This window comes from Thalassophryne amazonica, chromosome 12, assembly GCF_902500255.1.
Source record: "Thalassophryne amazonica chromosome 12, fThaAma1.1, whole genome shotgun sequence".
NCBI classification, from domain to species: Eukaryota; Metazoa; Chordata; class Actinopteri; order Batrachoidiformes; family Batrachoididae; genus Thalassophryne; species Thalassophryne amazonica.
This window is the reverse complement of record NC_047114.1, coordinates 34,056,375-34,084,178: the sequence shown is the minus strand read 5'-3', so window position 1 is coordinate 34,084,178 and position 27,804 is coordinate 34,056,375. Positions and strand designations below refer to the sequence as shown.

At 40.8% G+C, this 27,804-nt stretch overlaps 1 protein-coding gene across 1 annotated transcript in view; it reads right to left on the bottom strand.

Moving 5' to 3' along the window:
- Positions 1-27,804, bottom strand: part of LOC117521502 (phosphatidylinositol 4,5-bisphosphate 3-kinase catalytic subunit alpha isoform) — a 59,145-nt gene that overhangs the window by 12,351 nt on the left and 18,990 nt on the right. The window contains exons 4-16 of the mRNA XM_034182816.1: positions 27,431-27,681; positions 21,887-22,132; positions 21,649-21,734; positions 21,443-21,548; positions 21,106-21,258; positions 16,234-16,368; positions 15,856-15,980; positions 15,579-15,660; positions 15,192-15,356; positions 14,981-15,084; positions 14,593-14,764; positions 14,194-14,300; positions 13,838-13,959 (exon numbers count right to left, since the gene is read on the bottom strand). Coding sequence (XP_034038707.1) covers positions 13,838-13,959; positions 14,194-14,300; positions 14,593-14,764; positions 14,981-15,084; positions 15,192-15,356; positions 15,579-15,660; positions 15,856-15,980; positions 16,234-16,368; positions 21,106-21,258; positions 21,443-21,548; positions 21,649-21,734; positions 21,887-22,132; positions 27,431-27,681 — 1,854 coding nt within the window. The remainder of the gene's footprint in view (positions 1-13,837; positions 13,960-14,193; positions 14,301-14,592; positions 14,765-14,980; positions 15,085-15,191; positions 15,357-15,578; positions 15,661-15,855; positions 15,981-16,233; positions 16,369-21,105; positions 21,259-21,442; positions 21,549-21,648; positions 21,735-21,886; positions 22,133-27,430; positions 27,682-27,804) is intronic.

Here is a 27,804-nt window from a genome sequence, read left to right as displayed (position 1 = left end):
TATAATTTTTTGCACCTGCGTATAAGTTTTCCCCTCTCCAATCAACTTTTTAATCAAACTATGCTGTTCTTCTGAACAATGTCTTGAACATCCCATTTTCCTCAGGCTTTCAAAGAGAAAAGCATGTTCAACAGGTGCTGGCTTCATCCTTAAATAAGGAACACCTGATTCACACCTGTTTGTTCCACAAAATTGACGAACTCACTGACTGAATGCCACACTACTATGATTGTGAACACCCCCTTTTCTACTTTTTTTTTTTACTAATAGCCCAATTTCGTAGACTTCAGAGTGTGCATATCATGAATGCTTGGTCTTGTTGGATTTGTGATAATCTACTGAATCTACTGGTACCTTGTTTCCCATGTAACAATAACAAATATACTCAAAACCTGGATTAATGTTTTTAGTCACATAGCACTACTATTATTCTGAACACTACTGTACAAAAAATAGCATTAGCAGGAAGACAATACCTGCATTCATTTACTAGGCATAGACAACCCGTCTGAGCTGACAAACACACTTGCCAAGGTTCACACACTTTCTTCACTGAGTGAAGGAAGTGGTGGCAGCTCCAGCAGGTCATGTCGGATGTAAGCTAGTCGTAGTCAACTATTACGACTAGTCGTCCCATCTCTAATCTATAAGGATTGCTGGCAGTAGAGAAAACATGACTAACCATTGCTGCTTCTAATGCAGCCAATGTATTATAGAAATCCTTTGAAATAATCAATTTCATAAATAGTCCAGACTTATAATATTTTAAGGGGACAAATTTTCCAGTGGCTTTTTCTACTGATTTTAAGCAATTATAACACTTTCAAATCTATCAAATAAAATACTTTTTGTAAGACTTGACAGTTTTTTATTCATATAAGTAATGAACTATATGTAACTTTTTCCATCAATGTAGACCTAACACTTAAAGGACACACTCCACAACCCTCACAGAACAGCAACACATTGTAGAATCTACATTAAATGACACAGCTACTGTAAGGAACAACACATTAACACAAACTGAAACTCATTCATCTTCAAACAATCTGGATCCATCTTTTTTAAATTTCAGATGTCCTTCGGTTTGAAACGGCTTTTGCAAATCAATTATTACTCCTTGGACATGCGCTTCAAATGTAAAAATACTTTGTCCAACTCTTGTAAACAAGTGAAAGCAGAGCAGTCATGGTTGCAGAGGCAGTTGTTTTTCCATGCTTGGTATTTAACAGTAGCTATGGAAAAACTGTGTCCTTCACACCTACGGCATGACTAACAAAAATTAGTATCATCACATTTTTAAAATATAGCCTGTCTTGAGTCCAGCTGATGGAAATCCATCATAGCCATTCATCCATTTCTATACCCACTTACTCCAATTAAGGGTCAGAGCGGCTGGAGCCTATCCCAGCAGTCATTGGGCGTGAGACGAAATGCAACCTGGACAGCACGCCAGTCTATCGCAGGACCACATATAGACAAACAAGCACATACACACCCACACACACACCTATGGTAAATTTAAAGTTTCCAATTCACCTAACCTGCCTGTCTTTGGATGCGGGAAGAAGCCGGAGCACCCGGACAGAACCCACGCAAACTCCACACAAAAAGGTCCCAGGTGAGGAGTGATCCCACGACCTTCTTACAGTAAGGCCACAGTGCTAACCACTAAGCCACTGTGCTGCTCCCGTTACAGCCATGAAGACATTTAATCCCTGTGTAATGCACAGTGTGACTGAAGGGAAAAGTGCCATAATACCATGAAGACAAAGTGCAGTAACCAATAAATATATTCCAATAATATTAACAGACATGGGCGATTCCACACAATGAGTACATTTACTTTTTGTACTTTAAGTATATTTTGACAGTAATATTTTGTTGCTCTACTTGAATAACAGTTTAAATACTACATTTTTACTTAGTTGCTTTGTCAGTCTGATCCTACACATTCCTGTCCAGCTGGTGGCAGTAATGCACTCACAGGTCTGACAACCATCATTAAAGTTACAAGAAGACAACAATGCTCACATTATACTAACCTAGCAGTAATAATTTATGCAGTTATATAATCCGTTTGCTATTGCACAATTATAATGATTAACATTTTTTATTCGTGGACAACTGTGACACAATGACTAGGTTTATCAACTTGTCCAAAAATTTAACAAAATTTCCTGTATAATTTCATGTATTGTCTGTTGTGTCAGTAGTATGGCCCAAGCAGAGGGTCACCCCTTTGAGTCTGGTCTACTTGAGGTTTCTTCCTCAAATCATCAGAGGGAGTTTTTCCTTACTACTGTCGCCTGTGTGCTTGCTCTAGGGGTTGGTAAGGTTAGACTTTACTTGTGTAAAGTAATCCTAGTTGATTGCCTCTACTGGTGGTTGGCTCTCACTGCGGTATTGTATCACTTCCTGTTCCGGAGCACAGCGGTGTTTTTCTGTATCTGTTAGCTGTTTAATCTGCGCAGTTAGATTGATCTAGTTATCTAGATTACGATTTGTTTCCCAGTGTAATCTTTACGTGCCTTAACTAAAGCACTCCTTCTGCTGAATCACCTCTAAATTATTTACACATTATTCACTTTGCGTGTTTTTAGGAATCCGCTAGCTTAGCGTAGCTACTAGCTCTTAGCCGATTTAGCATGGCGGCTTCTCCTGTCTCTCCCGCACTTTTCTGCTCTGGGTGTGAAATGTTTAGTTATTCCTCGGCCTCCTTTAGCAGTAACGGTACTTGTAATAAGTGTAGCTTATTCGTAGCTTTGGAGGCCAGGCTGGGCGAATTGGAGACTCGGCTCCGCACCGTGGAAAATTCTACAGCTAGCCAGGCCCCTGTAGTCGGTGCGGACCAAGGTAGCTTAGCCGCCGTTAGTTACCCTCTGGCAGATCCCGAGCAGCCGGGAAAGCAGGCTGACTGGGTGACTGTGAGGAGGAAGCATAGCCCTAAACAGAAGCCCCGTGTACACCGCCAACCCGTTCACATCTCTAACCGTTTTTCCCCACTCGACGACACACCCGCCGAGGATCAAACTCTGGTTATTGGCGACTCTGTTTTGCGAAATGTGAAATTAGCGACACCAGCAACCATAGTCAATTGTCTTCCGGGGGCCAGAGCAGGCGACATTGAAGGAAATTTGGAACTGCTGGCTAAGGCTAAGCGTAAATTTGGTAAGATTGTAATTCACGTCGGCAGCAATGACACCCGGTTACGCCAATCGGAGGTCACTAAAATTAACATTAAATCGGTGTGTAACTTTGCAAAAACAATGTCGGACTCTGTAGTTTTCTCTGGGCCCCTCCCCAATCGGACCCGGAGTGACATGTTTAGCCGCATGTTCTCCTTGAATTGCTGGCTGTCTGAGTGGTGTCCAAAAAATGAGGTGGGCTTCATAGATAATTGGCAAAGCTTCTGGGGAAAACCTGGTCTTGTTAGGAGAGACGGCATCCATCCCACTTTGGATGGAGCAGCTCTCATTTCTAGAAATCTGGCCAATTTTCTTAAATCCTCCAAACCGTGACTATCCAGGGTTGGGACCAGGAAGCAGAGTTGTAGTCTTACACACCTCTCTGCAGCTTCTCTCCCCCTGCCATCCCCTCATTACCCCATCCCCGTAGAGACGGTGCCTGCTCCCAGACTACAAATAACCAGCAAAAATCTATTTAAACATAAAAATTCAAAAAGAAAAAATAATATAGCACCTTCAACTGCACCACAGACTAAAACAGTTAAATGTGGTCTATTAAACATTAGGTCTCTCTCTTCTAAGTCCCTGTTGGTAAATGATATAATAATTGATCAACATATTGATTTATTCTGCCTTACAGAAACCTGGTTACAGCAGGATGAATATGTTAGTTTAAATGAGTCAACACCCCCGAGTCACACTAACTGTCAGAATGCTCGTAGCACGGGCCGGGGCGGAGGATTAGCAGCAATCTTCCATTCCATCTTATTAATTAATCAAAAACCCAGACAGAGCTTTAATTCATTTGAAAGCTTGACTCTTAGTCTTGTCCATCCAATTGGAAGTCCCAAAAACCAGTTTTATTTTGTTATTATCTATCGTCCACCTGGTCGTTACTGTGAGTTTCTCTGTGAATTTTCAGACCTTTTGTCTGACTTAGTGCTTAGCTCAGATAAGATAATTATAGTGGGCGATTTTAACATCCACACAGATGCTGAGAATGACAGCCTCAACACTGCATTTAATCTATTATTAGACTCTATTGGCTTTGCTCAAAAGTAAATGAGTCCACCACCACTTTAATCATATCTTAGATCTTGTTCTGACTTATGGTATGGAAATAGAAGACTTAACAGTATTCCCTGAAAACTCCCTTCTGTCTGATCATTTCTTAATAACATTTACATTTACTCTGATGGACTACCCAGCAGTGGGGAATAAGTTTCATTACACTAGAAGTCTTTCAGAAAGCGCTGTAACTAGGTTTAAGGATATGATTCCTTCTTTATGTTCTCTAATGCTATATACCAACACAGTGCAGAGTAGCTACCTAAACTCTGTAAGTGAGATAGAGTATCTCGTCAATAGTTTTACATCCTCATTGAAGACAACTTTGGATGCTGTAGCTCCTCTAAAAAAGAGAGCTTTAAATCAGAAGTGCCTGACTCCGTGGTATAACTCACAAACTCGTAGCTTAAAGCAGATAACCCGTAAGTTGGAGAGGAAATGGCGTCTCACTAATTTAGAAGATCTTCACTTAGCCTGGAAAAAGAGTCTGTTGCTCTATAAAAAAGCCCTCCGTAAAGCTAGGACATCTTTCTACTCATCACTAATTGAAGAAAATAAGAACAACCCCAGGTTTCTTTTCAGCACTGTAGCCAGGCTGACAAAGAGTCAGAGCTCTATTGAGCTGAGTATTCCATTAACTTTAACTAGTAATGACTTCATGACTTTCTTTGATAACAAATTTTAACTATTAGAGAAAAAATTACTCATAACCATCCCAAAGACGTATCGTTATCTTTGGCTGCTTTCAGTGATGCCGGTATTTGGTTAGACTCTTTCTCTCCGATTGTTCTGTCTGAGTTATTTTCATTAGTTACTTCATCCAAACCATCAACATGTCTATTAGACCCAATTCCTACCAGGCTGCTCAAGGAAGCCCTACCATTATTTAATGCTTCGATCTTAAATATGATCAATCTATCTTTGTTAGTTGGCTATGTACCACAGGCTTTTAAGGTGGCAGTAATTAAACCATTACTTAAAAAGCCATCACTTGACCCAGCTATCTTAGCTAATTATAGGCCAATCTCCAACCTTCCTTTTCTCTCAAAATTCTTGAAAGGGTAGTTGTAAAACAGCTAACTGATCATCTGCAGAGGAATGGTCTATTTGAAGAGTTTCAGTCAGGTTTTAGAATTCATCATAGTACAGAAACAGCATTAGTGAAGGTTACAAATGATCTTCTTATGGCCTCGGACAGTGGACTCATCTCTGTGCTTGTTCTGTTAGACCTCAGTGCTGCTTTGATACTGTTGACCATAAAATTTTATTACAGAGATTAGAGCATGCCATAGGTATTAAAGGCACTGCGCTGCGGTGGTTTGAATCATATTTGTCTAATAGATTACAATTTGTTCATGTAAATGGGGAATCTTCTTCACAGACTAAAGTTAATTATGGAGTTCCACAAGGTTCTGTGCTAGGACCAATTTTATTCACTTTATACATGCTTCCCTTAGGCAGTATTATTAGACGGTATTGCTTAAATTTTCATTGTTACGCAGATGATACCCAGCTTTATCTATCCATGAAGCCAGAGGACACACACCAATTAGCTAAACTGCAGGATTGTCTTACAGACATAAAGACATGGATGACCTCTAATTTCCTGCTTTTAAACTCAGATAAAACTGAAGTTATTGTACTTGGCCCCACAAATCTTAGAAACATGGTGTCTAACCAGATCCTTACTCTGGATGGCATTACCCTGACCTCTAATAATACTGTGAGAAATCTTGGAGTCATTTTGATCAGGATATGTCATTCAAAGCGCATATTAAACAAATATGTAGGACTGCTTTTTGCATTTACGCAATATCTCTAAAATCAGAAAGGTCTTGTCTCAGAGTGATGCTGAAAAACTAATTCATGCATTTATTCCTCTAGGCTGGACTATTGTAATTCATTATTATCAGGTTGTCCTAAAAGTTCCCTAAAAAGCCTTCCGTTAATTCAAAATGCTGCAGCTAGAGTACTGACGGGGACTAGAAGGAGAGAGCATATCTCACCCATATTGGCCTCTCTTCATTGGCTTCCTGTTAATTCTAGAATAGAATTTAAAATTCTTCTTCTTACTTATAAGGTTTTGAATAATCAGGTCCCATCTTATCTTAGGGACCTCGTAGTACCATATCACCCCAATAGAGCGCTTCGCTCTCAGACTGCAGGCTTACTTGTAGTTCCTAGGGTTTGTAAGAGTAGAATGGGAGGCAGAGCCTTCAGCTTTCAGGCTCCTGTGGAACCAGCTCCCAATTCAGATCAGGGAGACAGACACCCTCTCTACTTTTAAGATTAGGCTTAAAACTTTCCTTTTTGCTAAAGCTTATAGTTAGGGCTGGATCAGGTGACCCTGAACCATCCCTTAGTTATGCTGCTATAGACGTAGACTGCTGGGGGGTTCCCATGATGCACTGTTTCTTTCTCTTTTTGCTCTGTATGCACCACTCTGCATTTAATCATTAGTGATCGATCTCTGCTCCCCTCCACAGCATGTCTTTTTCCTGGTTCTCTCCCTCAGCCCCAACCAGTCCCAGCGGAAGACTGCCCCTCCCTGAGCCTGGTTCTGCTGGAGGTTTCTTCCTGTTAAAGGGGAGTTTTCCTTCCCACTGTAGCCAAGTGCTTGCTCACAGGGGTCGTTTTGACCGTTGGGGTTTTACATAATTATTGTATGGCCTTGCCTTACAATATAAAGCGCCTTGGGCAACTGTTTGTTGTGATTTGGCGCTATATAAAAAAAATTGATTGATTGATTGATTTTCCAGATGGAAAACTATTCATTCCTGTTTGTATTTCCAGGAAAATTATATCACTTTGGTGGAAAACCTGACAACCAGTAATGTCCAGAAAATTTCATCACAGTTGAAATGTGGACTGAAAATGCATTTCCATTTACACCATTGTAAATGTTCAATGTGGTCACCATGCCTCACTGTCCACCTCCAAACATGAGTTGGTCGATCAGATCACAATCCCTCATCAATATGTTCTAGGCACATTTAAACCTGCACTTTCATGTGGTCAAGCATCATTCAACAAAAACACAATTTAATGCCAGGGGTAATGAGCTCACAGTTGAACCATATTGACGTCCGGAAAGTATTCACAGCACTTCAATTTTTCCACATTTTATGTTACAGCCTTATGCCAAAATGGAGCAAATTAATTTTTCCCTCAAAATTCTACTCACAACACCCCATAATGACAACATGAAAAAAGGTTTTTGAATTTTTTGCAATTACAAATAAAAAAATAAGATATACCATATACGTACGTATTCACACAGTTTGCTCAAGACTTTGTTGATGCACCTTTGGCAGCAATTATATCCTCAAGACTTCTTGAATATGACACCACAAGTGTGGCACACCGATCTTTGGGTAGTTTTGCCCGTTCTTCTATGCAGCACCCCTCAAGCTCCATTAGGTTGGACATGGAGCGTCAATGCACAGCCATTTTCACATCTCTACAGAGATGTTCAATCGGACCCAGGAATGGGGTCTGGCTGGGCCACTCAAGAACATTCAGAGAGTTGTCCTGAAGCCACTCTTTTTATATCTTGGCTGTGTGCTTAGGGTCATTGTCCTGCTGAAAGATGAACAGTTACCTCAGTATGTGGTCAAGAGCGCTCTGGAGCAGGTTTTCATCCAGGATGTTTCTGTACATTGCTGCACTGATCTTTCCCTCAGTCCTGACTAAGCTCCCAGTTCCTGCCGCTGAAAAACATCCCCACAGTATGATGCTGCCACCACCATGCTTCACTGTAGGGATGGTGCCTAGTTTCCTCCAAACATGATGCCTGGCATTCACACTAAAGAGTTCAATCTCTGTCTCATCAAACCAGAGAATTTTGTTTCTCATGGTCTGAGAGTCCTTCGGGTGCCTTATGGCAAACACCGGGTGGCCTGCCATGTTCCTTTTACTAAGGAGTGGCTTCCATCTGGCTACTCTACCATACAGGCCTGATTGGTGGATTGATGCAGAGACGGTTGTCCTTGTGGAAGGTTCTCGTCTCTCCACAAAGGAATGCTGGAGCTCTGACAGAGTGACCATTGGGTTCTTGGTCACCTCCCTGACTAAAGCACTTCTCACCCGATCGCTCAGTTTAGACAGATGGCCAGCTCTAGGAAGAGTCATGGTGGATCCAAACTTTTTCCATTGATGATGGAGGCCACTGTGCTCATTGGGACCTTCAAAGCAGCAGAAATGTTTCTGTACCCTTCCCCAGATTTGTGCCTCAAGACAATCCCGTCTCAGAGGTCTACAAACAATTCCGTTGACTTTATGTTTGGTTTATGCACTGACATGCACTGTCAACTGTAGGCCATTATATGGAGAAAGGTGTCTGCCTTTCCAAATCATATCGAATTAACTGAATTTACCTCAGGTGGACTCCAATTAAGCTGTAGATACATCTCAAAGATAATCAGTGGAAACAGGATGCACCTGAGCTCTATTTTGAGCTTCATGACAAAGGCTGTGAATACTTATATACGAGGTCTGTTATAAAAGTATCCGACCTTTTTATTTTTTTGAAAAAACCTGATGGATTTGAATCACGTGTGCTTGAATGAGCCAACCTTCAAGGTTGACTCATTGAAGCACATCACCCCCTCCCCCCCCAAAGGCAAAAAAAAAAAAAAATCTCACATTGTCATTATGGGGTACTGTGTGTAGACAAATTAATTTAATCCATTTTGGAATAGGGCTGTAACATAAAATGTAGAAAAGGTGAAGCACTGTGAATACTTTCTGAATGCACTGTATCACAGTGACTCACACAAACATGCTGATTCAAAATAATTGATCTAACTTTTCTGTGCATGAGAAAATTATTAGTCACAAGTGCTAGAGCACCTGTCAATCACTGGTACCCTTGGCTTATCACTACAGCTGCAACTAACAATTGTTTTCAGAAACCATTAATCTGTTGAGTACTTTCTTGATTAACTGATTAGGTGTTTGGTCGATAAAATGCTAGAAAACTGTAAAAATTGTCAATCAATGTCGCCCAAAACCCAAGATAATGTCCTTAAATGTCTTGTTTTGTCCACAACTGATATTTAGTCTGAAAGGAGCAAATAAATTAGTAATGAAACCAAAAACATTCATACTTAAGAAGATGAAATCAGAGAATTTCAACTTTACTCAAAATAATTACTCGATTATGGAAATGCAGGAAAAAAACTCAAGAGCTGGGGGTGGATTTCCACAGGAATAAACACTCCAGCACCAGTGAACATGTTGGGAAAGGACATTGAGATGGAGTCATCTTACAAACACCTGGGTGTCCATTTAAACAACAAACAGACAATACAGGCCAGATAATACAGGAGAGAAAATACAGGTGCACTCTATAAGAAGGGCCAGAGCAGGCTGTACCTGCTGAGGAGACTTAGGTTTTTTAGAGTTCAGGGAGCACACCTGAAGACTTTTTACAGTACTATGTTGGCATCCGCTTTTTTCTATGATGTAGTTTGTTGGAGCAGCAGCATCCCTGCTGTGGACATAAGGAGTCTGGACAAACTGATTATGAGATTATAAGAGGAGTGTGCACCACCCAATGCAGGTACTCTGACAGTACTGAACAGTTCCTTCAGTGACTGGCTGCTCCACCCAGTGTGTGTTAAAGAGAGACACCATAGGTCTTTTCTTCCTGCTGGTGTCAGACAGCGCAGCCAGCACTGTGCCAGTAAACAACACAGCACACATGAACTGTCATCGATTTTTTTTTTTTTTCACTGTATAATGACTTTTTTTATTTAATTAATTACTGTGTGCAATAACCGTGTGCTTGTATGTGTAATATTATGTGAACTCACTCTCTTAATTGGGTCTCACAGGTGTCTGAAATGTGGTATTTTTTCTTTCTTACCTTTTCTCTCACTTTGTTGTCACTTGCTGCTGCAAAAATGCTCATTTCCCCATTGTGGGAGAATAAAGGGTTACCTTATTTTATTAATCAATTATTCGTGTAAATGTAAAAAAAAGATAAATAATAATAATATATATATATATATATACATACACACACATATATATATATACATACACACACACACACACACACATACACACAGTGGGGCAAAAAGTATTTAATCAGTCCCTGATTGTGCAAGTTCTACGACTTAGAAAGATGAGAGAGGTCTGTAATTTTCATCATAGGTACACTTCAACTGCGAGAGACAAAATGAGAAAAAAAAAAATCCAGGAAATCACATTGTAGGATTTTTAAAGAATTTATTTGTAAATTATGGTGGAAAATAAGTATTTGGCCAATAATAAAAGTTCAGCTCAATACTTACTCAATACTCAATACTTTGTAACATAATCTTTGTTGGCAATGACAGAGGTCAAACATTTCCTGTAAGTCTTCACTAGGTTTGCACACACTGTAGCTGGTATTTTGGCCCATTCCTCCTTGCAGATCTCCTCTAGAGCAGTGATGTTTTGGGGCTGTCGCTGGGCAACACGGACTTTCAACTCCCTCAACAAATTTTCTATGGCATTGAGGTCTGGAGACTGGCTTGGCCACTCCAGGACCTTGAAATGCTTTTTACGGAGCCACTCCTTCATTGCCCGAGCGGTGTGTTTGGGATCATTGTCATGCTGGAAAACCCAGCCACGTTGCATCTTCAATGCTCTCACTGATGGAAGGAGGTTTTGGTTTAACATCTCATGATACGTGGCCACGTTCATTCTTCCCTTAACATAGATCAGTCGTCCTGTCCCCTTTGCAGAAAAACAGCCCCAAAGCTTGATGTTTACACCCCCATGCTTCACAGTAGGTATGGTGTTCTTGGGATGCAACTCAGCATTCTTCTTCCTCCAAAAATGACAAGTTGAGTTTTTACTAAAAAGTTCTATTTTGGTTTCATCTGACCACATGATATTCTCCCAGTCCTCTTCTGGATCATCCATATGCTCTCTGGCAAACTTCAGACGGGCATGGACATGTACTGGCTTAAGCAGGGGGACACGCCTGGCACTGCAGGATTTGAGTCCCTCTCTACATAGTGTGTAGCCTTTGTTATTTTGGTTCCAGCTCTCTGCAGGTCATTCATCAGGTCCCATTCATGTAGTTCTGGGAGTTTTGTTCACTGTTCTCATGATCATTTTGACCCCACGCGTGGAGCCCCAGATTGAGGGAGATTATCAATGGTCTTGTATGTCTTCAATTTTCTTACAATTGCTCCCACAGTTGATTTATTCACACCAACCTGCTTGACTATTGTAGATTCACTCTTCCCAGCTTGGTGCACATCTACAATTTTCTTCCTGGTGTCCTTCAACAGCTCTTTGGTCTTGGCGTTGTTTTGTCAGTTTGGAGTCTGACTGTTTGAGGCTGTGGATAGGTGTCTTTTATACAGATAACAAGTTCAAACAGATGCCATTAATACAGGTAACAGGTGGAGGACAGAAGAGCTTCTTAAAGAAGCTTTTCTGAGAGCCAGAAATCTTGCTTGTTTGTGGGTGACCAAATATTTATTATATTTATTTTCCACCACAATTTACAAATGAATTCTTTAAAAATCCTACAATGTGATTTTCTGGATTTTTTTTTTCCCCTCTCATTTTGTCTCTCATAGTTGAAGTGTACGTATGCTGAAAATTACAGACCTCTCTCATCTTTCTAAGTAGGAGAACTTGCACAATCAGGGGCTGACTAAATACTTTTTTACCCCACTGTGTGTGTGTGTGTGTATATATATATATATATATATATATACACATACACACACACGTATATATATATATATATATATATATACATACACACACACACACACACACACACACACACACACACACACACACACACACACACACAGAGTAGTGTTCAGAATAATAGTAGTGCTATGTGACTAAAAAGATTAATCCAGGTTTTGAGTATATTTCGTATTGTTACATGGGAAACAAGTAGATTCAGTAGATTCTCACAAATCCAACAAGACCAAGCACTCATGATATGCATACGCTTAAGGCTATGAAATTGGGCTATTAGTAAAAAAAAAAAAAGTAGAAAAGGGGGCATTCACAATAATAGCAGTGTGGCATTCAGTCAGTGAGTTCGTCAATTTTGTGGAACAAACAGGTATGAATCAGGTGTCCCCTATGTAAGGATGAAGCAGCACCTGTTGAACATGCTTTTCTCTTTGAAAGCCTGAGGAAAATGGAACGTTCAAGACATTGTTCAGAAGAACAGCGTAGTTTGATTAAAAAGTTGATTGGCGAAGGGAAGACTTACACGCAGGTGCAAAAAATTATAGGCTGTTCATCTACAATGATCTCCAATGTTTTAAAATGGAAAAAAAAAAAAAAAAAACAGACGCGTGGAAGAAAATGGAAAACAACCATCAAAATGGATAGAAGAATAACCAGAATGGCAAAGGCTCACCCATTGATCAGCTCCAGGATGATCAAAGACAGTCTGGAGTTACCTGTAAGTGCTGTGACAGTTAGAAGACGCCTGTGTGAAGCTAATTTATTTGCAAGAATCCCCCGCAAAGTCCCTCTGTTAAATAAAAGACGTGCAGAAGAGGTTACAATTTGCCAAAGAACAAATCAACTGGCCTAAAGAGAAATGGAGGAATATTTTGTGGACTGATGAGAGTAAAATTGTTCTTTTTGGGTCCAAGGGCCGCAGACAGTTTGTGAGACGACCCCCAAACTGTGAATTCAAGCCACAGTTCACAGTGAAGACAGTGAAGCATGGTGGTGCAAGCATCATGATATGGGCATGTTTCTCCTACTATGGTGTTGGACCTATATATCGCATACCAGGTATCATGGATCAGTTTGGATATATCAAAATACTTGAAGAGGTCATGTTGCCTTATGCTGAAGAGGACATGCCCTTGAAATGGGTGTTTCAACAAGACAATGACCCCAAGCACACTAGTAAACCTGCAAAATCTTGGTTCCAAACCAACAAAATTAATGCCGCAGATGTGAAGAAATCATGAAAAACTGTGGTTATACAACTAAATACTAGTTTAGTGATTCACAGGATTGCTAAAAAAGCACTTTGAACATAATAGTTTTGAGTTTGTAGCGTCAACAGCAGATGCTACTATTACTGTGAACACCCCCTTTTCTACTTTTTTTTTTTACTAATAGCCCAATTTCATAGCCTTAAGAGTGTGCATATCATGAATGCTTGGTCTTGTTGGATTTGTGAGAATCTACTGAATTTACTGGTACCTTGTTTCCCATGTAACAATAAGAAATATACTCAAAACCTGGATTAATCTTTTTAGTCACACAGCACTACTATTACTCTGAACATTACTGTATATAGCATGACAACTTTTATTTAAGTATACATTGATTTTTTTTTTTTTTTGATCAGCTTCACATGAGCCTGATTGGGATAAATTAACTAACTCTCTCTATGTACTGTCACCAAGCACTAAGAAGCAATGAACTTGGCTTGGTTTCACTTTTGCTGGACCTGTCCTGCACTCCATATTTTCTTTTTTCTTTTTAAGTAGTTAATGCTAAGTGCACAAAGAGACAAGCTGGACAGAGAAACCAAAACACAAACAGCAAGAACAGATGAACACCAAGAGAGAGAGACAACGTACCATCCCCATTCTTGAAGATGATTTCATTGTTCTGAAAAAGCAGCTCTGACATCATATCTGGGTTTTCCCAGTTAAGCCAGAGAGGTCGTTTCGCTGATGACATCATTCTGCATTCCTCAAGGCTAAAACAAACATAAAAGACATGGACGTGCCAGGGGAAGAAGTTATAAGCCGTGTAAACAGTAATTATTTTATCTAAACTTTGTCACATGGACAGGAGTTTCTGAGGGAGTGTTCCAAGAGCAGCAATTATTTCTTCAGTGTGCTTACAAACAAAACAATCAATTGTGATGTGTTGTTGGCATTATTTCACTCATTGACACCAAGAATAAAGAGGAGAGAGACTGCTAATGTACCGGAGGTTACCCAGCTGATGCGCTGGATTCAGAGGGGAGCTGAAGCTTTGCAGTGCATCCATGTAGTCCGGCCTTCTCATTTGCTCCACCAGAAACTTCATCTGAACCTAAGAAGAGAATACATTCATAACACACTGATGTTATCCAACTGGAGGAGTCAACCAAGCTGCTGAATACAAGTACACTGAGCATAACCTCAAAATAAACCTACAGTATGAATAAAAAGGTTTTGTTTGGCACTTTCTGGTGCAGATTACACATTTCAAAGTGCTTTTACATTTAAACATAACATATATACTCAAAGAAGTACTCACCAAAGAATATTTAGAACATGTATTATATGCAGGAACGTCTATGGTCATTTAATTATAGATGTTATCAAATTACTGCAAAGATTACCTTCTGTGCCTCATCTTTTTTCTCCTGTTTGAGGAGGTCGGTGAGATTGATGAGTTTCTCCATGGCCTCCACCTGTTTGCCCAGGTGCTTCAGGTACATACCGCAGGCCCGACAGTACGACTCCAGAAGCAGGCCAAACCGCTGGCTAACTGTCTTGTTGTGCATCTCTGACCTGCACAAATGCAGTATGAAGCAGTTTTGTGTTGCGATGGTAAACGTGTGCATGACTGCAGTCACACACAGTATTCTAAAACACCAACTTATTAGCTTTATTGCTTACATTAATAGCATTTGAGACCGAGGTGACATTCAAACATTTGTTTTAATCTTTCACACTGCATATCAATAGCTAAAACTATCCTGATGAAAATCTACAGAAGTTACTCACTTTAAATGCCAGAAGAAAAAATGTCCTATCCTCTGATTGGTTAATGCCTTTTTCAGCAGGAAGCGTGCCAACGGGTTATCAAGATACTGCTCATATTTCAGAACCTAAACACAAAAATACCAAAAAAAAGACAAATGATGCACTACTGTACCAGGCTTTGAATCAGGTAATGTCACAACAGGTCTCAGGGCCAAACTGTGATTAACCACACCTGAACCAGTTGAATGAGGTACTGAGAGAGTTTGTCATCGGACAGGTATTTCTCAAGGCACTTCACAGCAAACAATCTGACTATAGGATCCGGGAAGTTGCAATCAAGCAATTCCATGGCTTGTTCCGGTTTGATAGTTGGCCAGTCCTTCAGAAGGCAGTACATCTGGAAAGAAAAAACACTCTCACAATACAGACAGGCACCCCCCCCCCCACCCAACTTGCATATGCACAATTTTTAAAATCCATACTTTGTTAGTTTGCACTGTCAACATAATCAGCTGAGTTGCAAAAATATAACTAAGATAAGCAGATATCCATTTCCCAAACAAAATGATGTCCTTCAAAATAAATGCAGGTCAGCAGCAGAAACCCGAGCTTGTCCTACCTGTGCAACCTCATCTCTGGAGTTCCATTTCACAGCCAATAGGATCTTGGGAATGATCTCTGGCATATTCACACAATCATGTCTGAAACAGTTTGAGGAAAGTATTTATTTTTATACACACACACACACACACACACACACACAGTGTATATATACATATATATATAAAACTAGCTCAGCAACTTGTGCATAGTCCAATGGCTGATGCATGAAATGCAGAATGTTTAAATCCCATCCCACATCCATAATTCATCATATTAGAACATATGCACATTACCTGTGCCTCCACAAAAAGTCTTTCTCCTGCTCAGTGATCTCAGACAGTGGGTCTCTGTTACACACCTGACGTAGCTGATCATTGTCGCTGTCCGTCAGGGGGTTGTCACGTGCCAATCTGTTACTCTATTACACAAAACATTAATTTAAAATAAACTTGGATGACACCTGTGTCCACACACAGCACAGAATGTATGCTCATAAAACATCTGCGTGTGAGCGAAATATTGACACTGAGTCACTGTGGTCTGTGAGAAATGAAACACAGCAGCTCTTTATGTGGTAAACAATCTGCTGAGAATGTGAGAGTCAGATCACATGACAACCAGGATATGTGAAATACTACAAAGAGACACTGCATGAATGAGTGCTACCTTACCAAACCAGTGTGGCAGTAATTAAAGCCAAGCTCTCTGGATATGATCCAGTTTGCATGGTCTTCAATGGTGGTCATATCAGGAAACTTTACTGGTGAACTGAAATGGTCAAACTCCAGCTCCAGACAAGGGGTCTCCTGCATGGTCACAGCATGGGCAAAGAGAAAAGCCCATTCAAAGAGTTCAATGAGGCACTGCAGCCAAACTTTACCTTTTAGTTTTATGATTAAATGTTTAGTCTATTAAAAAAAAAAAAAAAAAAAAAAATCAGAAAAAACACTTTCATTTACTACAAACAAAAGTAAGAATACACTAATTCAGAACACTGAACCAGTAAAGTTTGGCATTTTTCCCTTAAAGTGATTCAAACTGTTGATCCACTAAGTGACTGGCTGACTAACAGTTTCAGGCCCAGTTCACTGCAATCAGGGAAATTGGATTTACAGTCAAAAGGCAAAAAGGTCAATGACTTGTTACTGTAAGTGAGATAAACAGCTTTGTTGCTTAAACCAAGTTCAGCTCGATGTACACTGAACAAAAATATAAATGCAACACTTTTGGTTTTGCTCCCATTTTGTATGAGATGAACTCAAAGATCTAAAACTTTTTCCACATACACAATATCACCATTTCCCTCAAATATTGTTCACAAACCAGTCTAAATCTGTGATAGTGAGCACTTCTCCTTTGCTGAGATAATCCATCCCACCTCACAGGTGTGCCATATCAAGATGCTGATTAGACACCATGATTAGTGCACAGGTGTGCCTTAGACTGCCCACAATAAAGGCCACTCTGAAAGGTGCAGTTTTATCACACAGCACAATGCCACAGATGTCGCAAGATTTGAGGGAGCGTGCAATTGGCATGCTGACAGCAGGAATGTCAACCAGAGCTGTCGCTCGTGTATTGAATGTTCATTTCTCTACCATAAGCCGTCTCCAAAGGCGTTTCAGAGAATTTGGCAGTACATCCAACCAGCCTCACAACCGCAGACCACGTGTAACCACACCAGCCCAGGACCTCCACATCCAGCATGTTCACCTCCAAGATCGTCTGAGACCAGCCACTCGGACAGCTGCTGAAACAATCGGTTTGCATAACCAAAGAATTTCTGCACAAACTGTCAGAAACCATCTCAGGGAAGCTCATCTGCATGCTCGTCGTCCTCATCGGGGTCTCGACCTGACTCCAGTTCGTCGTCGTAGCCGACTTGAGTGGGAAAATGCTCACATTCGCTGGTGTTTGGCACGTTGGAGAGGTGTTCTCTTCACGGATGAATCCCAGTTCACACTGTTCAGGGCAGATGGCAGACAGCGTGTGTGGCGTTGTGTGGGTGAGCGGTTTTCTGATGTCAATGTTGTGGATTGAGTGGCCCATGGTGGCGGTGGGGTTATGGTATGGGCAGGCGTCTGTTATGGACGAAGAACACAGGTGCATTTTATTGATGGCATTTTGAATGCAAAGAGATACCGTGACGAGATCCTGAGGCCCATTGTTGTGCCATACATCCAAGAACATCATCTCATGTTGCAGCAGGATAATGCACGGCCCCATGTTGCAAGGATCTGTACACAATTCTTGGAAGCTGAAAATGTCCCAGTTCCTGCATGGCCGGCATAATCACCGGACATGTCACCCATTGAGCATGATTGGGATGCTCTGGACTGGCGTATACGACAGCGTGTACCAGTTCCTGCCAATATCCAGCAACTTCGCACAGCCATTGAAGAGGAGTGGACCAACATTCCACAGGCCACAATTGACAACCTGATCAACTCTATGCGAAGGAGATGTGTTGCACTGCATGAGGCAAATGGTGGTCACACCAGATACTGACTGGTATCCCCCCCCCCCCAATAAAACAAAACTGCACCTTTCAGAGTGGCCTTTTATTGTGGACAGTCTAAGGCACACCTGTGCACTAATCATGGTGTCTAATCAGCATCTTGATATGGCACACCTGTGAGGTGGGATGCATTATCTCAGCAAAGGAGAAGTACTCACTATCACAGATTTAGACTGGTTTGTGAACAATATTTGAGGGAAATGGTGATATTGTGTATGTGGAAAAAGTTTTAGATCTTTGAGTTCATCTCATACAAAATGGGAGCAAAACCAAAAGTGTTGCGTTTATATTTTTGTTGAGTGTAGGTCTTCAGCTTTGTAAGAGTACATCGTAAAACTAAAGTCAGCAGAAAACTCCAGCTTGCCAAATATCTGAAAAATGTATGTTATTTCATCTTAAAGTGACATTTCAAACAAAACATTTCAGGGCTTGCTATTGGTAACCAACAGAAAACCTGAAACTATTAAATATGTTTTTTGCTCTTCATTATCATAAAATGAAACAATAATAATCGTGGCTTTTGGCAAATTGAGCACTGAACTATCTGGAGTCGAGAGCCAGTGCTGTGCCATATTTTGACAAATTGTGTTTAGGAAAGGTGCGAGAAGACGGCAAAAATGGCTGCCACTAGTGCAGTGTATAGCCACCCATACCGTACATTACAGAGATAATTACTATACTATGGTAATGTCCATTTAAGAGGTGAGGTATGTCATAATATGCCACACTCACCTCTCTTAACCTGCTTTTTAAACACTTGGAGGGGAATGGATGTCATGCTAGTAAGTCCCTTCGGCTGCTCCCTGCTCGCCACGGCAAATCCAAGGTGGATCTGCATGTTGAATTGGCACAAAATTTACGCCGGATGCCCTTCCTGACGCAACTCCACATTACATGGAGAAATGTGGCAGGGGTGGGATTTGAACCCAGAGCCTTCTGAACTGAAACCAAGCGCATTAACCACTTGGCCATTGATTTTTCTTCTACTTTTGATACAATCCAGCCACATATTTTAACCCGTAGGCTTTTAGATCAATTTAATTCAAGTAATAATCTGGCTTGCTGGATTCTTGACTTTTTAACTGAGTGGACACAGCGAGTCAGATTTAATGGTGTTTTATCTAACCAAGTAGTGTCATTGACTGGTTCACCACAAGGGTGTGTTTTGTCCCCCTTGCTTTTTATCCTGTCCACAAATATGTGTCAAAGTATGCATGAGAACAGAACAATTTTAAAATATGCAGATGACTCTGTAATTGTTAGTTTATTGCAGGATAATGAAACCAGTCTTGGACCTGTTCTTGATCACTTTGTCAGGTGGTGTAAAGAAGCTTACCTTCAGCTGAACATTTTAAAGATATGATTGTGGATTTCAGAAAAAAAAAAGTATACTTGAGGCCACAGTCATCAATCGTCAGAAGGTAGAAGTTGTGCAATCATACAAGTTCATATAAATCATATAATCATATAACCTTGGGACTACATTAGCTTGTCAACTTAACTTTGAGACCAATTGTGAAGCTGTATGCAAAAAAACGGCATCGGTGGTTGTTTTGTTTAAGAAAGCGGTGATATTTTAACATTGATAAAAACCATTATGCAATTGTTTTATGGATCTTTTATTTAATGAGTTCCATCTTATTCTTTGGTGTGATGGTATGGTGCTTTGTCGGTGAAGGAGAGAAACAAACTGATGCAGACTATGAAATGGTCAGGGAAGCTGATTGGGGAATCCTAGCTTGGCCTTGAGTCTCTGTTTACCAGGCAGCTACAGAGGATCACTAAGTCTATTATAAATTACCATTCACACCGGTTTATAGTCCCGAAGTGCACAACAAAGCACTGGAGGAACAGATTTGTTCCAGCCGCTATTATTCAGATGAACACATCATCAAATTTGGCACCATTTTAGGTGGTTGCCAGGCTGTGGTCTAGTGTGGCTCTGAGCGCTTTCATGTCTGTGTCAGGTCTTTGTATGTATGTCAGTGTTGTCCTACATGTTTAATAAATTGGATGCTCTCTGTTACTGCAACACAAATCTACCTGAACCTAATAATAGAAGTCATGTTCATGTTTACATCAAAAAAATCTATTTCAAGACCTCATGTATCTGATGTTCTATCATTTACTTAGACTGCACATGAAAGAAATATTAACAACTAAACAATTTTGTTACTCATCCTCCACCAAAAGAAATACACTGAACAAAAATATAAATGGAACACTTTTGTTTTGATCAATGCCACAGATGTCAGCACAATGCCACAGATGTCGCAAGTTTTCAAGGAGAGAAATGAACGGGCAACAGCTCTGGTGGACATTCCTGCACTCAGCATGCCAATTGCACGCTCATCCTAAATGGCTTAGTACGAGTAAGTCTTTGCACTGAATGTCTAGACTAGTAAACTCAAGCTATCCAATCAACATGACGTCTTCTTTCAAAGAGAAAGAGTATGTACCGATACTATACATTCTTGTCTTACAATTGACTGTAAACTACTTATATGAAATTGATTTTGGAATTATCTACACCCTGATAAAGCAGGATTTTACAAAACACCACATCGTGTGACACAACTACCTTATACAACACTGGGACCTCCATTTCAGACAGTATTTGTTTCAATCATCGCAAAGGTCAGTAGTATAAGACAGCTTGTGATGGTGGTTTCAAGTTCAGCTACGTTGCACACGACATGAGAGGAACCACACAGATTTGCTACCACAGCCAAATGCAGTATTCGGTGTGATATCTTAGAACAAAATGTAGTCTGAAACTGTACCACATAACATACTGGTGTTATTATCCTTTTTCCTTTTCTTAAATGAATTTGTTTGTCAACATCTATTTTTGAGATTAAAAAATGAAACGGCCATTACAGAATATAGGAGGATGTCTGCTCACATTTACAATTCTCCATCACATTGTTTGTTTATTTTGGGGAAAAAAAATAGAAGATATTACTATAATCAAAACAAATGTGTGAGTATTGTGACAATGACCAAAGGTGTTGTTTGTTTTCACCTTGTTGGGGTTAGAGCCAGTGACCCCGATAGGATTGAGCAAATCCTCCAGGCCATGTGGGACAGACCACAGGTTCAGAGCCATCTTTCCTGCTACAAGTGTGTGAGTGTAGTCAAACAGGTTGATGTTGCCCCAGGCTAAGGGACAGTGCTCCTACAGGAACATACCAGGAAGATGATGTGCATGCAAAATAATTATAAAAGAAACAGCTTGGGGCTATAGAACAGACAGCAAAGTCTACAATAAATACCTTACTGATTAATTATACCATTTAATACACTATAAGTTTCATCTCAGAATTGTATCTTCGATACTGTTCATTCTATCTTCTGCTAACCTCTTTTGCTCCCTTTCTGCCTTTGACAGAACAGATAGAAAGGCAGAGCCGGGCAGCGCGTGGGATATCTGGAATGTACATGTCATAGTTGAGCCACTCGTTCCACCTGGAATGAAAAGGAAAGGGAATTTCCAAAATTTAGTAATTTTTTATTACAAACCCAAATGGCAGCATTGTCAAAAATACAAAATGTCATTGTGTGATACCTTGGGTTGGAGCAGGGCACACGCTGGGTGTTGACATTGTCACACAGCTGCTCCCCACCGTGGTATATTCCAGTCCTGACATAGATCTAGAACAGCCACAGAACAATAAATTGCTAAAGTAACCCATTGAGAGAAGAGATGCTTCAGTGTAATTCTGACAGAATGAAATGAAGAAAGATATCCAACATCCAAGTTACAAGCTGGTGCAGTAGTGCTAAGCTTCTTAAGAACTGTGTACCTTGTCAATATCTCTGATGTTGACATTGACGTAGGTGGCACACAGTATCCTAATCCTCAGCGTTCCATTGATAGTCCACAGACACTTGGTGGGCGTTTCTCCATTCATATATGGTGTTGCTGTGGATATTCGTCTTGCATAAGATGGCATGGTGAAGTTGTCCATGGGCAGCTGAGAATACAGGTCATCTTTTGTCATCAGCATCAAGTTGGGCATCCGGCTGAGCATGATGCAGCTGCGCACATACTGTTGAAAACAAAGTGACAATTTAAAGACTCTCACATCATTTGACATTTTTAATACATTGTTATCAGCTTGCAAATTATTGTCTTTTACATTTATAGATCAAGGGATCAACAAAAATATTGCATTAATCATTTAGAAATCACATCCATACAGAGGATTTACTGTTTTCTGTTGTATAAGTCACATCTGTTAAAATAATCCCTCCTGAAAAGGAAAAACCCACATTTAAGTTGCTCCTGAGTAAAAGCCGCAGTAGAGTACAAGTTGTACCTTTTTCTGTATTATTAACTCTTTAATTTAGGATTTTTGTTGCTGTGTACTTTTTATTATTGACAAGGGTTTTTCTAAACCAGGAAATAGGGGTGCTGCACTCCCTTGTTTTGGCTGCAAGCCCCCTTCCCGAAATAGCAAGGGGGTTTTATTAACCTCTTACCACCCAATGGGTGGTAAGAGGTTTTAAGCAGTATTCCTAGCATACAGCCTTCCCCTCAGTGATCAATTCTTCCGTAAATACGTAACGTTGACAGAGGCGTTATCAGGATACCAAGCTTGGGTGGGCATTTGTGCTGTTTTGGATTTTTTTTTTGGGGGGGGGGGGGGGGGGGGGACGGGACAAAAAAGAAGCTCTCAATCGACATAAAATATAACATGCACAACATCTTGAAACGTTTTTCCCCTGTAACTAAACGCAGAACACAAGAACATGCAGACTGCAGGTGACAGCTAACAAACTAAGGTAAACATTAATAATGTAGAATTACAGAACATATAACAATAGGAGATGTGCAGTCATTAGGGAAGAAACTAGATGTTTACCCAGACACTATTTACAGGGCCAGTTTGCAGCTAACCTTAGCAAATTCTGACACAAATTTATTCATGTCAAGATTTTTTGTTGTCTCTCTGATGGGCCAAAATAACAACCTTGGATGCAGCATTGATCTGCTGAGAGGGGTGAGCATGTGGGTCAATGTGGAAAATAAGCATATTTGACATTTCCGGGATTAATTTTGTGATATCTGTGAGTTTAGAATCTTTTTTGAGTGTAATCAATGAGCCAAGAAAAGAGTCCCTCCTCATCCATATCCCCGTGATTGTGCTCATGCAGAGCAAGTTCACTAAATGCGAGAAAGTGACTTACTTTGCCATGATTTTAATGTATCTGTTCTTTTCTACTTGAGTATGAACCAGCAGATGGACAATATTTTCCTCTATCTCTGACTGGAGCTAGTACTCCTGCCACATGACCACAGCCCTGGAGTGTGAGATGCTTGCTGCCTGTTTGTAAAAGCTGCTGTCTTTATAGTGTGCTTTTTTCCAATTAATGTAGTCACGTTGAGAAAATATGTCCTCTCAATAAGAATTCGCACTAAATTTGCGACAAGCAAAGCAGAAGCTGGCATTGCGCAGTACTGAATATTCAAGCAACGGTCGAGTTTGATACCCTGCTATGTTAAAACACCTCTGAATTTTCCCAAGCGGCCGCTTACATTAACTGCTTAAAATAGGTTGAGATAGGCAATCTATGTTTAAGTCCGGAAGAGTGGACATAGCAGAGCCGGGGGCCTGAACATGGGGAGCACAGACGTTTTGAGCTCCCAGCATGGGTGCAGAGCTGCTGGAGCATGGTGCACGCGCTGGTGATTCACAGGCAGTCTCGGACCCCGGCATAGATGCAACGCTCTGTTCAGTGGTTGCAGGGCTGCTGGTAGAGATGGCACTTGTGGGAGTGGAAGGGAGCTGCTTGTTTTTTTAACGAGTCACCTATGCATTTCTGCTGGCATAATTTGGCAAATGTTCGAAGTGCTTATGCTACAGATGTTCGAAATATTGAAATGTGCTTATGATCCAGAATTATTGTTGCAACACCACCAATGAGAAGATGGCAGTCAAACTAAAAATGAGAGGGTCCCTCGTAATTCGAGAGTGCCCACTGGGTAGTTATCAGAATAGATTGGCAAAGGAATCCATCAATCCGTCCACTTCGAGCTCATTTGCTGTTAATTCCTCCATTTTCTTTGTTTCCTTTTTGTTTTGTTTTATTTCATGCCATAAAAATTGTAAACAAAGTCGCAAATCTGATAAGCGATCTGGACTGATTGTCATGGTAACGGTGTGACATGGGAAAATATCAGACTGGAAATCAGCCAGTCAGAGCGTGTGTACCGTCGTAGCCAAATAATGATTAGAATTATTATTATTAACAAATGTGTGATTTTTGAAAAACAAACAAACAAAACAAAGTGACATAGGAGCATACTGTGGGAAAAACTGTACTTCTTTGTCCTCTGTGCCACTCCACCATGAATTAAGTTGTACAATTGGTGACAAAAACAGACACACAAAAATTGCACTATCCCCCAGTATTTCAAATCACAGCCAAAGAAGCCTGTGAGTCCTACATTACGTTTCGCAAAGTAGTGCAAAATTCAGCACAGGGGTCACTCCTAATTTCCTCCCAATGCAATTGTCCCTTTTTTCATTCAGTGCATGTGTCCCTCAATAACAAGCAGATGCGCTGACCAAAAACTGAGGTGTAGTTTGGCTCAGAGCTGGCACACTGATATCACCACCAGCGCTTTGCACCTTGGGTCACTAAAAACCTGGCCAAAAGTCCAGCTCTGTCTAAAGAGGGCAAGTGGCTCTACAATATGCATAAACACTGCCTACATACAGAGTCACATGGCTTTGCGCCATGCGGCACCACCGCGACGCGCGAAGCCTCCGCTCCTCTTTCCATGACAAAAATTCCTGTAACAGTGGAATGTGCCGTTCATTTCCAAACTGGACACTGTGTTTTATTCGGGACGTCGTCTGACTAGCACAGGAATTGTGAAAAGATGTGGACATCAGCACTTTTTCGGCACATTGAGATAGACGTGCGGAGGAGCCGCACGGCGCACAGCAACGCCGTGATGAAGCCTCACGGGACATGTTCTGGCATGTCCAGGCACATCCACAATTTCTTGGATAATCACTCGATGGAAAAACCACCGACAGCTGTCTGAACGCCATCTCAAAGCCGTCCTGTGAGACCTGTGGTTGATGTCCAGCTCTTGTGATAACCAGAGAAATGGCACACGATGGTCACGGATCAAGACAGCCATCCGTTTAGAAATGAAATGGTCGTTCAGCCTGTCGATGGCGGCTTCGGAGCGCGGCGCACCACCAGTCAGTCTGGGCCATCCTTAAAGCGACAGTAACACTCCTTATTCTCTACCAAGCCCGTAACATTTTCACCGAAAGTCAGATAAATTTTTCTAATGGTTTCCAGCTGCCAGTCTCTAACAGTTTCTGAAAAAATTCTGATGGAAAAAAAGCCCAAATCATTCCAAAATCATGCGAATGACGCAACCGACAGGGGGGGGAAAAACTCACGCATGCGCACAAGGGTTCAAGCTTGTCTGACGCAATCACACGTGATTCAAATCCATATGGTTTTTGAAAAAAAATAAATAAATAAGGTCGGATACTTTTCCTAACAGACCTCGTATAATGGTGTGTTATCCTATTGAAGGGGGGGGTAACTGAACAGGAAGAGGGACCTCTAAAAACCCTTATTTTATGACAGAACTGTCTCAATTTGATTCTGATTCTTGGGGTGACGATTCGATTCAGAATCGATTTTCGATTCAAAGAGCTCTGAGAAATAGTTATATTACTTAAAAAATGTTTATGTTTAAGAAAATGCAGCTTTACAAGGTTAATCAAGTGATTCTAAAGATGGAAATTTACTCATCTGCTTTGCTCGTTCAGAGTTGGCTGGCAGTTTAGCAAAGTGATGGAGTGTGCGCTGGTCAGTAGTCGGCAGAGACTGCTGCTCCGCTTCTTTTAGCTCCAAGTGATGGCGTAGCATGTGGGCTTGCGGATTTGAAGTGTTTCCGAAGTACTTGACTTTCATTTTGCAGATTTTGCACACTGCATAAGTCATGTCAAGCTCCTTCTTACGCAGCAAATAATAAAATCCAAAATGCGCCCAAACATTTGCCTTCAGCAAAGACGGTGCTGGTTAAAGTAGCTCTTCATCCACCATGCTAAGCTGCAGCTCACGAATGTTTGAAGCACGCCGGACCCTCCCCTCGCGGAGACGCTGTAGTACGGAGGCCGTGGCCTGACAAACAGTACACGCAAGTGAGTAAACAAGAAAATGTTTAAAAAAAATGTTTTTTAAAAATCGATTCTTGGACATTTTGGATCGATACAGAATCGTAATAAATAAGAATCATGATTCGGACGTGAATCGATTTTTTCCGGCACCCCTAATGCCGATGTAATAAAAGTATGACAAATACGGTGGCATACATTGAATAAGTTATGGATAAGTCCTGTGTAAGTTAAGAGTACGTTGGTATACATCGTAGTACATCGAGTTCGTCGAAAAAGTTTAGGCTTGCACAATATGTTCGACGCATGCCAACGCATGGCTCATATGTCCCGCATATGTGGCTTTAGGCTGTAGGTAAATTATGCAGTTGTTGACACATGTTATATCCATTGATTGACTCAACAACTGAAGGCTGCAGCCATGCGAACAGTTCAGACCGTTTCAAAGATTAAAACCATTCGCACACGGAGCAAATATAAAGACTTAAGCTTATCCGTTTGTTTCAGTTGGCTACATCATCACAGCCTGATGAAAACTTATCCACATAAAGCCTCCTGATTTTTGATAATGATGTCTGAAAATACTTTAGTTCCTTGTCGTGGCTGAAGAAATGCAGCATTTTAAAACAAGTCCCTCTGTGTTTGTCTGCTTCCGGTGCATTTCTCAGCCTGAACCACAGAACCCCAGCGCTTTGTGCCACAACAAGAAAATTAACTTTAAATGTTGAAAGAGGCGCCTCATTCATTCATGTCAGTGTTTACCACAGATATCAGTCAATTCTTCAGCATTCTACACGCGATGACAATAAATCCCATGATCCACCCAAGACAAAAATTTAAAGAAATCAAATTTTAACAAATGTTAAATTACTCTGTTTGGCCTCCGTGTGGAGGGGCGAAAAGCATTTGCTCTCTCAATGATGTGCATGTCAACATCTACATGCTCCACTAAAGAGACAAAATGGTTCTTCTGGTGGTGGAAACACAAGCCAAGTGTTAACTATTCCGAACCAGACCGCTCTTTGGAAATGGGGCTGTCAGCATACGCTGGGTAAATCATCATGGTGTGATAGTGCATAATCTATTCGACGTAGCCAGCATATTTGCAAAATTTTTCATAAGTCAGCACACGCTGGCTAAATGGTCAAAGTGTGGCAGGCCCATTAGCAGAAGCTAGTATATTTAGTACATTACCTTGTATTGACTCAAAGGATATTTCTCCAGCAAGTACTCGTCACAGCCACAGACTTTGAGGATGTATTTGCCCTGGTACTCCTGCACGCACATCTTTAACTGCTCATGGGATAACAGCATGCTACGAGTCTTCTTACGAATGGCTTCAGCAATCACCTGCTCTGGCACATAGTCATGGTTGATCTTCAGAGTATACTTCTGTTTGTCATTGCTGGGTGACACAATTACCCATATGACCACTATTATTTGACCTGAGGAAAAAAACGTAAAAGATCAAATAGCATAAATATGTTGTTAATGGAGTCGTGGTGGAACAATTTATAAATTAGTAAATTTTAGATAGTTTTCATATTAGGGCTAGTCCAGAATAAAAT